Here is a 12,983-nt window from a genome sequence, read left to right as displayed (position 1 = left end):
CACCACCCCTCCCGTCTCCCCTATAGGGACCTTCTATCACGTCGTTATCAGCAGCGTTTCAACCTGACGCCATCCAGCCACATATCATGCAGCCGTGACAGGTGGCATTTGGCGTCGGGGTCTGATGCTATAATCACTGATAAAGCGGTGGTACTCGATGACTTGGGTATGAGTATGGACTGGGTCTGATCTGATTGCTCTGTCAAGCTCGAACAACCTAACACAGTCCAAAGGGAACCCAACATTTTTGTTACAAGAATAACAAAAATGTTGGGATTATTTAAGAAAATAAATAAATAAAACAATTATGTAGGATGCACATTGTGATATTGCAGCCCATTCTCATTCCCAAGTCGTCAAATAACACAGCTTAGTCAGTGATTTTAGCTTTGGACACCAACACCAAAAGTTATCTTTTGTGATATGCCACCCAGAGCTGTAATTTTACACCAAGTGCGGACAGCACCTGTCACGGTGGTATGATACGCCACCAGGCATCGTCAGTTTGAAACGCTGCCAGTAACAATGTAATATAAGGTGCTGAAAATCCCTGTAGGTCAGTCGCGGAGGGGGGATGGGTCAAATAAACCTCAGATTTTCAACTCAGAGCCCACTGATTAGGAAGTACACAGACATTGCCCTCTTCAGTAGAGGAATGTGAAAACACGTCTCTCTTGACAAACTGTACAGATACATGTCAGTAAACTCAAGATCAGATATTTTAGTTGACATAAATAGACACAGAACATGTTTGAGTGAAGGGGAACAATGCAAATGATTTCTCATTTATCTTGTAACCTATCCATGTAACAGCCCTTGTATCCCATTGCTCAGCAGCCTCACAAATCTGGCTCTCAGCTAAAAGGTGGAGTCACACATTATGATTGTTAGGCTGATTATAATTATGATTTGGGCCTAATGATTAATTGGACCAAGTGGGAGTCAGTCCATTTCAATTTGGGCCAGTCGTTGTTAAATGATACAAATCGGGACTTGGATATCACATTTCAGGAAGGAAAAAAGGAAAAAAAGTGTGAGAAGAAGTAAAATAGTGTAGTGCTGACTGAGAATTATTTTATTATCCAGCTTACCACCAGCTCTATATTTTCAGACATTGGTGTCTCTTCATCCACCATCTTTTTTTAAAGTAATAGTTTTTTTTACACCAGTACCCCAGATGTAAAAAACGACTTTATCTAGTAGTCATATATGTGTCCAACTCCGTCTTTATGTGCCACATAAAACCCTTCCCATTAATCTGCTGATAGAACAGCTTCCACTCTTCTAGTTTAAGACTTTCCACCGGATTTTGGCACCTGGCTGCAGAGTGTTGCTCCAGTTCACAAGAATTCCCCCAAGAGCACCATAGAGGTCCAACACTGATGTTGAATGATTAGGTCTGGCTCGCATTTGGCTTTCCAGTTCACTGCAAAGGTGTTGGGTGGTGCCGAGGTCAGGCCAGTCATGTTTTTCTGTATAAAACTGGGAAACTTTGTGCTTTGTGCAAGCCAAGGAAAGGGCAGAAAAGGGCCCTTTGTATCCTGCAGCACTAAAATTTCACTTTCTCTGAATAAAGATGCCCAAACTGTGATTTAAAAAGCTCCAAATAAAGTACAGAAAAGTGTGCTTCATACGTAGTAATATAAGGCCCTTCTCAGCAAGTTATCACCCCCATTTTTATGATGATTTGTTCAAAACTCAAATTTATTATATTTGGTGTTAAATAAGCCTCATAATGCATTTAATTTAACAGGCCATCTGCAGACACCCTGTAGCAGCAGTGATGTGTCCCATCTGTGCACAGTTGGTACCACAGCTAGCCATCGTAAAGCAACTATCGACCAATCGACATCAGCGTGGTGATGTTGTTGCTGGCGGTCTGAATCCTCCGCCTGCGCTGTCTGTCCTCAAGTCTTGGCAGACGCTCCTGTAGTTGTGTTTGCATGCTGGAAGCCTCCCTCTCTTATAAATATGGAGAAAGTGGTGCAGTGGGCCAAATGCTAAATGAGCAGTGACACACATAGGTTTGTGTTGGCAGGGTGAAGGCTCAGGGCAGACCGCAACGCAACGACTGCCTCACAAGTAATATCTCTAACACACTGTCTCAATCCAGAGAGAGCAGTGGGGTTAAGGCTTGATTTAGAGAGGAAACAAACAAGTGAGTGGATGAGAAAATGATGTCTCAGTTGTATGTACACTTGATGATGGTGCTTGTGTTTTTTTGCTACCAACATGGATGAACAGTTTGTCTTCTGGACATTTTGAAAGGCTTATAGTCTTGAGAAAAAAGACCCACTTGTTTTCCATTCTGTTTTACTGCATTGTATGTTTGGCGGTAAAGTGTATAATGCTCCAACCCATTGTCATTCCCAAGTCGAGAAATACTGCGCCTTTGTCAGCGATTTCAGCATATTATACTGATGCCAAGAGCCACAGCACGATATGCTGTTGGGCAGCAACAGTTTCTGTTGCGGCCGATGGAGCCTTTTGCGGTGTTATGAAGAGCCACCAGTCAGCTGGACAGCCCTGGCATGCTGTATGATACACGGTTGGTGGGCATCAGTTGATAACCCGGCCAGCAAGCTGTCACAGCCATATGATACCCTGCTGTACAGCGTCAGGTTGAAATGCTGCCAGTAACAAAGGAGCTGAAAGGTCCCTATTGGGTGGGCGGTAGGGGTGGTGCATTGGTCCAACAATACTCAGACTTTTACCCTGTATCCTGTTGTTTGCCTCCTGTATGAATGTAGAGCAAAACTGTAATGTTTTTTACAGAACCTACAAAAGTGTTTTGTTGCCTAATCCTAACCATGCACTTGTGTTGATGTCCAGGCATTGGTTGTCAAGTGTTTTGTTGCCTAATCCTAACCATGCACTTGTGTTGAGATCTCAGCACTGGTTTCAGCATGGATTGCAATGTTACAGCAAATGCAGGAGGATACCTAGAGCGTAACATGTAAAAGCGAAAGTCGACTGACAAAGTGGTGATATGCAATGCATTGGGATGCCATCGTGTTGGATGTTTACACTGAGTGACATTTGTACTCAAGATACCATGGTCTTCATCATGGCCGCACCCTTCCATCTGATTGAAATATTCAACCATACCTGTCAAGTGCATAATTTTCTATCCCCCCCAGAAAAACTGGAAAAATGTATATACATATATATATATGTATGTATATCTGTGTGTATTTAGTGGGTTTGAGTCATCACAACACAATATGAATGGTAAATATAGAAATGAGACAGACACAATGAGACTTGAAGAAGCACAAACAAAAAGTATTTAACCTCTAAACATTCCTATATGCACGTCTGGATTAATGAGCTTGAGGGTTGGTTTTACAGCCTGCAACTTTACTGTTATGGTTTACTCCCACAGCTCTCATCAACCTCGTTTGCAGCTGTAGCAGGCACCTGTTTCTAGCTAAAAAGCTGATAAACCCGCTCTTCACTTCTTGCCCTGCTCAAGCAGACAAACAAAAATAGTGAGTAGCTGGTGAACATAGTGGGGTGACTATTTAGAAGCGAAAAATAGTTGTTTTTCTTCCTGGATTGTCAAAATAGTGAAAATTGGATGTACACTGATACAGGATTCCAGATGAACGTTAATCTCTGTGTTTGATGTGTAATAAGGCAAAGGTGAATCACGTTGATATGGCTATCGCATTTGTGTGTTAAATGTACATTGTGGGCCCTTTTTAAATGATTGTCTAAATGATTAGAATGTGTCCAACTCCACTTTTGCTGGTTAATTGGCGCATATTCTGTGCACAAAGAAAAGCTCAAAGGGCAAAGGGGTTGTATTGAGTCCCTTAATTGATCATAGTTGTGTTTGGGGTGTGCAACATGAATTCAACCAATCAGTGTCATCTCCATTTAAAAGTCAGGCGTACCTGCAGCTGGTGCCGTGCTCTGTACATGGCGGGTTCTGTGAGCTGGAGCAGTGAGCGGCTTTCTGCTAAAGTGAAGAAAAATAACAGTAATGTCACTGCAGCAAATATTGACATTTAAGCAGCAAAAATAAAAACTATAGTTAAGTTCTGTTTCCTATACTTGACAGAGGAAAAAGAACTTAACTTTAACTTATGAAGAATCAATGAAGTTGTGCTATTCCTCTTGCGTAAATGTGCACAGCTACTCTCCTGATGTTGGAGTCAGACAGCAGCTCTGCTCTGTGTTCCGCTATGTTCGATTTTTAGAATATGTCATTAATATTTTCCTCATATATGACGGATTATTTGTGTGTAACAAGCAGAGGGTACACATATTGTCAACCTGCCTGAAGGCACATCTTACTATCTGGATAATGAACCCTTTAAAAAGCAGGAAAATACTTACTTCAGACCAGGTTTTTGATGGTCAATAGCACAGTCACCTTCTGCTGCCTCAAAATAGTACCATGCAGACATTACGCATGGTCACACCTTATTTTAAGACCTACACTCCCATGGGCACACAGATGGGCACATGTACATTTGCTACTTACACAACATGGGCGCTGGCCATGAAACACGGCAACTGCTGCTTTGCGCCAGGTGTAAGATACGGCACAATATGCTGAAAGCGTGCGAGTTCTGACCTAGTGCTGCATGAAATGTATCAGAGTTAGAAATTAACACAGGGCCCTTGTACAAGAGAAGACCACCAGATAAGTTAAAAGTGCAGGAGCTATGTTAGGGTTTATATGATTTTTAGTTTATTTTGTGTTTTATTGTACATTTTACCAAACAAATGTGTTATTTATCATATCTCAGTGTTATTGCCACACAGTAGACCTTGGGTGAGCTGGTCGTCTGAGGGTCTGGAGCATCAGGACAGTTTGCCTAAATGATGATCCAGACTCACCCTCCCTTCAAACCAAGAAAACGTCAACCACAGTTTTGGCAAAAAATGTCACTTTTTTTTATTAGTAGCAAATAAAAATTTTGCAAAGTGCTATCATGATCTTCATGGCAGAACTATTCTGATTCACTACTACACTATTTCAGTTGACTACGGTTAGCTTCAACAGACAATCCACCTGAAATCATTCTATGCAAGCGTCAGAATTAAAAGTTGGCATTGTACATTTCTGCAATCTGTGCGAGACCAGCCTAGACTAGAGGAGGAGTTACAAATGATTAAATATACAAAATGGGTCTTATCCTGCTGGTTGTTATCAGCTCTGTGTCCTGGAGACACTCCACAATAAACGGTCCCAGCTTAATACTGAAACCCCCAGTCTGCTGTTTATTTCCCATTTAATCAGAGAAGTGAGAAAATGTATGTAGCTGTAGCATCATTCAAAGCAAATCATCGTATCCACTCTCCCAGTGACTGGGATATATAGACAGTGATATATAGTGTTATAAAGAAGAAGGTTAATTAAACATGGCCAACATTTTTACTAATGAGGTAAATGTATGTAGAAATAATCCCTGTGAGCACAACCCTCAGGTTTTGCCCTGTTTTAAACATTCTGTTTCCACCTGTTTTTTTTTTTTTTATTCTCTGGCTACACTATGACGCTATAGTGTACTGCATTTCTTTATATGGTTACCTGCCCCTTGAATGTTACTGCAACTGTTTAGAGCATGTAGCCTACACTGCTAAATGCGGGTAAATGCTAACGCTAGGAAAACATGAAAATTTAGTTGTCAAGGTTGTAAATTTCTACCAGTTTTCTGAACATATTCCCACCTGAACACGTCTGGTTATGTTTATTAGTGATTTTTATTATGGTAGAAGGTGCTGTTCTCCTTTTGAGCTGCAAGTACACTGCTACATGTAGCTACATGCTAAGGGAAACATGTAATCTTGGTTGATGATGTTGTTAATTTCTCCCCAATTTCAGATCATTTTCCTGCTGAAATATGTCTGGTTGTGTTTAAACTCTTTCCTTGGTGATTTTTCATAGTAGAAAGTGTCGCTATTCTCCATTACAGCTGCAAGTACACTGCTAATGGCATGTAGCTACATGCTAACATAAGAGAAACTTGTAATCTTGGTTTGTGATGTTCTTAATTTTCTCCTCTTCTTGTATAGAAGCTTTCATTGTTTATTGTTCAGAGTAAAAAGTTCAGCTATTTTGCTGCAGTGATGTTGCAGACAACTGAAAAAGGGAACACTCAGAAATGCTGACCAATCAGAGCTGACTGGCAGTTATTGTAGAGGGACAGAAGTACCATTTAGCATGTCAACATGTGTTAGTGGTAACTGAATATACAAAAATGATGTAGAAAATTAGCATAATAGGTCCTCTTTAAACAGACTGTAGTTGTAAAATGCTAAAAAATCTATAGAGGGTAAAAGTAATAAAAGAAAAATATATAAAGTAAACTTAAAATATGTTAAGTCCCCCAAATAATTCCATGATTTGTGTAATCCTATGTATCCTATCAAAATGACTTCATTACTCAGTAGCTAGTGTTGTGTATTTACATCATGTTCACATCCCACGTCGTCACATATTGTCGCTTTGTCAGATGGTTCTTGGATTTACATATTACACTCTAGGAATTCGCCCGTGTCTGCTGTTGACGTTCCAGGATGCATCCAATGCTGGGATGTCACCAAAAGCACATAGTTGGGTATAGGCAGAAAAAGCATGTAGTTATATTTAGGCAACAAAGGTAAGTACCAACTAACACTAGGGTGTCAACAACAGCATTGGCAAGGTCTAGAAAAAAAACATAATGGTTTGGCTCCATATTCATACAGGAAGCAAACACCGGGCTCCAGTATGAAAGTCTGAAGTTCATTGGCTTTGTTGGACGTATTCACTACCCTTCCTGCCCACGGGACCCCGAAAGCTCCTGATATAATATTGTTACCAGTAGCGTTTCAACTTGACACTGTCCAGCCGTGTATCATATGGCCTGGTTCTGTCCTGCCGCATTTTGCCCATCATACTGCCACTCCAGGTGCCTTCCCGCAGAACAGCAGTGTATCATAACACCATGAAAGGATCCATCTGGCTATACTACAAAGTGACACTGCCAGAGGCGGCTCATACTGCCATGAAAGGTGGCTTCTGGCACTGGTATCTTATGCCGAAGCCACTAATAGAGTGGCGGTCATTGACGACATCGTAACGAGAACAGGCTGGAATTTAACATTGTAATTCATTTCTAATGAATGAGTTCACACTGAAACTAAAGGGCCCCAGTAGCTACCACATTTTAAACTCTTGATGTCACTCACTTTTAACTCTCACAGATGGATGAATGTTGTATTCATATCAGCAGCAGAGTAAAATCCAGTCTTTCATCTGCTTTATGCCAACACCATCTCATTTCACTATGTGGGAAAACACACATCAGCATCATAAAGGCAAATACTGCTGTGTTTAAAGTGATTCTAATTGTTCTCACTGCTACATTCACCAGCACAGTCCCCCACGTTGACTTTAATTAATACCCATTTGGGGGAATGTGTTGTTCCAGTTGAGCCGTCTCTGCTATAAATTCACCAAACAGACTCTATATCAGGCTGCTTGACAACTGTTTACTTCGCGAGTAGATCAAAAAGCGATGCACAGGGCTCTTTATGTGCGGATTAGCAAGCTGGAGAAAATGCGAGACAAGTGATATTGGCAGCGTTGATCTTGGCGAGGAAAAAGACCCCAGAATTGCTTTTGGCATGCAGGAAGGTGTTCCTAGACACTGCGAATGTGCATATGAACACTGTTTCTATAGACATGCACACACACACACACAGGCACGATAATGTGTTTTTCATTTCAACATTTGCTGTGTGCCTAAATGCGTCATGCCTCCATATCACCATGACAACCGAATAGTGGCTGACTGTTTGACCAGTTTTCTGTGTGTGTGTGTGTGTGTGTGTGTGTGTGTGTGTGTGTGTGTGTGTGTGTGTGTGTGTGTGTGTACTCATTGGTTTTCACTGAGGAACAACACATCGTCCAAGTCCATTTCACAGTATTATTGACTTCAGGCTGCAACCTGGTTATCTCTTCAACACAAATAGCGAAGACAATTTACTTTCACTTTTACTTAAACATTGTGTTTATATAATCTTACTTAAAGTGGTAGAACAATTAGTTTGTCCAGTTAATGGGTTAACAGGTAATTGAATATGATGGTTAAAAAAAATCCCATCCCATAACCAAAATCAGCAATATACATTTAGTGTCCAGTTTATTAGGTACAGCCAGCCGAAACTAATGCAGTCTGATACAACATCCCTGTAATAAATCCTCCCTCAGGAAGGTTAGAATGTTCAGTTTGTGTTGATTTAGAGACATGTTTCTGTTATTCAGCTGCCCTCACTGATAAAAACAGGATGGACAAAATAATAGAAACACTTGTCAGTATAATGTGATACGATTCGGCAGCAGCACAGCCTTCAAAGTGATCCTAACGTTGAATCAGACCCTCTCTGAACAGGGCTCATACAGATTTTTGCCAATGAATTTCTATAGCATTTTAGGCATTTTTAAAGACCATACATTCAATGTAACAACCAACGCTACTTCTCATCATTACATTACATTACTTTCATTACTATATAATAGCTCTTTTAAATATGTATTATTTTAAAGAAATTGAATTCAGAACAGGATTAGAGCTGGGAGTGTTTTATATTGGAAGTTATGTTAAATAAAAAATATGTTAAGAAGTGTATTTTTCTAACCTTACATTCATTGGCAATAAAATTGTTGTGCCTCCAAAGCATTAGATTGATTTGATAATCAGCAAGTCAACGTAATGGACTGTACTTTTTTTTTTTAACCCCTGTCTGTCCGTCTATCCATCCATCCATCTATCCATCTAGCTATCTCTCTATCAATCTATCTGTAGTTCAATTTTTTACTAAACTAAGCTGAACAACACAAAACAGGGAATCATATTTTTTAAAAGGAGTTTAACAAGTCAAAAGATTCAGTTTTCATTGCAAATTCAAACAATTTACAGTAAGGATATATAGAGAATTTATCCCTCAATTAAATAATCTGAAATTCAAATTATGCTTTGTTTGCATTTCTTTATATTTCAGCTTTTTTTAAATGCAGGAGATTAAAACAGACTATTTCTAAAAACTACAGGTTTAAAGCTTTGTTTGATGAATAGTTAACAGTTAACAAGTTTGAAAGAAAAACAGGTGCCACACCAGAGGTCAAAGTTCACCGATCTCCTATTTACTACTGCATCACCAGTTGCATATAAATCATTAACTGCAGTTTTTTGTCATTCTTGCAATTACACAAACACTGACTAAGCAGTGGAGTGCAGATTTTCAGCTGACTCATTCCCTCAGTATGAAGCCCCGAGCTGTTGATTCCATATGTTGCTTGTTTAGCCCACATTACTTTGAGAAAATCTCACAGAAAAACTGCAATGTGGAGTTTTCCTTCTGTTGGGCGTTTTCATCAGTTTTAAAGTCTTATTAAAAACTGGGCTGCACTTCTGCACATAAAGGTGCTGCTCCCAGCAGTAGAATATTGGAATTCAGCAGTTGCTGGGTTGCAAAGGATAGCAGGCCGAGTGTGCGTGTGTCTGTGTGTGTGTGTGTGTGTGTGTGTGTGAAATGCCGGTATACACATAATCAGGAGCACTAATTAGACTCTCTGTTTGGCTTGTATTTAACTACAGGAAGTGTTGAGATATCTACTTATGAATTAAGATAAAAAATGTGCCAGTTGTCATGGACTGTATAGAAGAGTTCCTTTTATTTAACACTTTTTACACTTTAGTCTTTGCAGTAATATTCTATACAAACTATGAAAGGTTTTTTATAAAAACTTTTAGTTTAGCCATTCATTTCGTCCTACATGTGCCTCATGTTGTTTTACAGAAGCAAATTTGATGGTAACATCATCAGCATGAGAATTAAAGTTGTTAACCCTCTGAAACCTGGGCAAATTGAGGGCCAAAGTTCCAAAAATGTGAAAAACTGTGAAAATGTCACCAGAAAACTACCTTAAAATAAGCGTGAACCACTGCCAAAAAACAACAAAAAAAGACCTTAAAAAGTCCTGAAAATGAGAAAGCATATATGTTTTTCTTTAATATATTTTATGTACGTTTTTTTCTGTAATATAATTTTAAATATAAAATTATTATAATAATACACACAGTTTTCTAGACACTTTCCCTATTTTTTTTATTTTCTAATAATCCTCCCCTCTTTTTTAAAACTCATATTTAGGTCATTTTCTCTTCTCCTTTTATTTATTTTTTTGTGCCATTTTTTATTGATTTTTTTTTGTAATTTGTGGTACATTTCTTTGGTCATTGCCTTCTTACGAATATGCCTACGTTTCAAAGGGTCTGAATGCAACAGAATGATCAAAATGTCAGTTTTCACGTATTTATGGAATTTTTCTGTCCCTAACGCAATGTTTCTGTCTGTCACAGATGCAGATCTACATGTACAACTCAGATGACTTTGACAGCCTCAGTGCAGCTCTGAGAGAGAAGAGGATCATTGCAGCCATGGCTGTGTTTTTCCAGGTAGGAACCTTTTTTTCCCCCTCCAAAGCCTGTTTTTGTTTGTGCATGTGTACTCTTTTAAAAAAAGGCCACTTTGTTGGATTTGGATTTTGGGATTTATGGTTTGAGAGTTCAGCCACAAATTAAACTTGTGTCATTATCTGTTTATCATTGTGCCAGAGTTTATTTGTTGTTTGTGACAACTAAACAAAACACAGAGAGTGAGCCTCTATAGTTGAGGCTCATTACCCAGCCAGGGAAATCTAGGCCATGTGGACTCACAGTGCAGCTGCAGGGCTCCGGCTCACTGTTTTCGTGTTCTCTTTTGAAAAGTTCATTTAGCTAAAGTCTATCAGATGGACCGGGACTCAGAAGTCTGCAGAGGCTCCACTGACGATGACTGAAGTAATGATGAAATATTATCCATTTAGACAGAAGCTGTTACAGAAATTTTGAATTTTAATTAGTTCATAAGTTCTTTGGGCTCAGACTGAGTTCAGATATATTGATCAAAAGTGATCAAGCAATATGGCTGAGGGATGGTTTTTAAAGTGAAGGGTCCTATTTTGTTGATCTATCATGTAAAGCAGGATGAGGGCCACTGTGAAAAAAAACCCCTGAGAGTTTGAGATATTAAAGTCGTACTTTTGAGAGAAAAGAAAATCAAAAAAGTCGTAATTGCATGAGAATTCGGTCGCACAATTTCAAGAAAAAAATATTTCGATAAAGTGACAATATTCGGAGTATAAAGTTACAGTTTTGTGAAAAAAGTTTTAATAATAAAAAAATTGAGTCTTAATTTAATGAGAATATAGTCATACTATTTCTAGACAAAAAGATGGAATATTTTGGGAATAAATTCACAATATTCCAAGTATAAGTAACAATTTTGGGAAAATATGTCTTAATATCAATAAAATGTAATCGTGACTTAATGAGAATATAGTCATACTATTTCAAGAATAAAGTTACAATATTTTGAGTATAAAGTCATCATGTTAATTGAATTGAGTCTTAATTTAATGACAATATAATCACAGTATTTTAAGAAAAATAGTAATAATACTTTGATTATAAAGTTACAATGTTTTTTTCAGGAAAAAAAATCTTAATATTACAAGAATTGAACTGTGATTTAATGATAGTATAGTCACACTATTTAAAAAAAACATAATATTTCAAGAATAAAGTCATATAAAGTAAATATAAAGTTGCAAGTTTGGGGGGAAAAAGTCTTAATGTTACAAGAAATTAGTTATAATTTAATGAGAATATAGTTGTGCTGTTTTAAGGGAAAAAACGTACTATTTGGAGTTGTAATTTTGAGAAAAAACATGTCATATTACAGGATTTAAGTTGTAATTTAATGAGAATAAAGTCATTCTAATTCAAGGGGAAAAAATTGTAATATCACATGCTAAAATTTGTCATTTTTTGAGAAAAAGTTGTAATATTACATGATGAAACTTGTAAATGTATGTACCTGTATTTATTTCACTTTTTTTTATCAATTGATTCGATTGTTTTTATTGTAGAGGCATATCCTATAGATCAAATAGAAGATATTCAAACACATATGAATAACATAAAATGGGAGTACAAAATATTACAACAGTTCCTCTTTCCGCCACAGAGAGAGAAGTTTGTCCCAAAGCCTGCCATAGTTTTACCGCATACCTTGATAAAGCGTGCTTCATTCAGCTGTGAAGGAGACTACAGACGGACTAACAGAGTGGGTAGAGTCTGGTTTGAGAAAGGCCTTATTCATCATCTCTCTTCTCATTTTGCCTTTAAGCATTTTTTCCAGAAGCTAAAATCCTTGATTTTCTGAGTGTGCGTGCTGTGATGTCGTGTGAGTGTATGTGCTGTAAAACCTGTAGATCAGCATCAAAGTTTAGCCACCAATAAAGTCCTCTCAGGCCTGTTGAGTGGAGCAGTGGGTGGACTGGGATCACTGTCAGCTCTATCACTCTCAATTGGCAGAAATAAAAAGTTCATTTGAGGCCATCGATTACCTAAGTGGGCTTTTACTCGGACCATTAACCCCCGGTTAATATTTCCCACTCTCACTTCAGTCTCTCTCTCTCTCCGCCTCTGTCTGTAGTCGCTCTCTCGCTCTCTCGCTCTCAGGCTCATATTTCTTGTGCAGACAAACATATGTTCACACTGAATCATAATGACACTCTTAGACACGTTTCTCTTGATAATATAAGTAAAAAATAACAGAAGTATAAACAACAGAAGTAACCTTTTTAACTGATTTTATGCATTTTTGAGATGATTAAAATGTGTTTACATTTACAAGAAGAAAAAAATGCAAATTTAAATATATGAAGACTCATATACAGATGCAAATTTCAAGCATATAGCATGATCTGGCTGTGTGTCCATCTGTCCATCCATCCCATACTCTTGAAGCCAATATCTCAAGAACACTTTGATGGAATCTCTTTAAATTTGGTACAATAATTTGGACTTCTAAATGTACTGATTAGATTTTGGTGGCCCTAGATCAAAGGTCAAAGTCACCTTGACCTTGCATCC

The 12,983-nt window shown here is 38.3% G+C and overlaps 1 protein-coding gene across 3 annotated transcripts in view; it reads left to right on the top strand.

The window, feature by feature from the left end:
* The window catches only part of LOC121952252 (receptor-type tyrosine-protein phosphatase gamma), a 505,310-nt gene that overhangs the window by 351,232 nt on the left and 141,095 nt on the right, over positions 1-12,983 (top strand). For all 3 annotated transcript variants that reach the window (XM_088083307.1, XM_088083299.1, XM_042498811.2), the window contains exon 5: positions 10,365-10,460. In XM_088083307.1, the coding sequence (XP_087939433.1) occupies positions 10,365-10,460 (96 nt within the window). The remainder of the gene's footprint in view (positions 1-10,364; positions 10,461-12,983) is intronic.

The sequence above is a fragment of the Plectropomus leopardus genome, chromosome 2, assembly GCF_026936395.1.
Source record: "Plectropomus leopardus strain MGB_pleo_1.0 chromosome 2, ASM2693639v1, whole genome shotgun sequence".
In the NCBI taxonomy this organism is placed as follows: domain Eukaryota; kingdom Metazoa; phylum Chordata; class Actinopteri; order Perciformes; family Serranidae; genus Plectropomus; species Plectropomus leopardus.
This window is presented reverse-complemented; position numbering and strand designations above follow the sequence as displayed.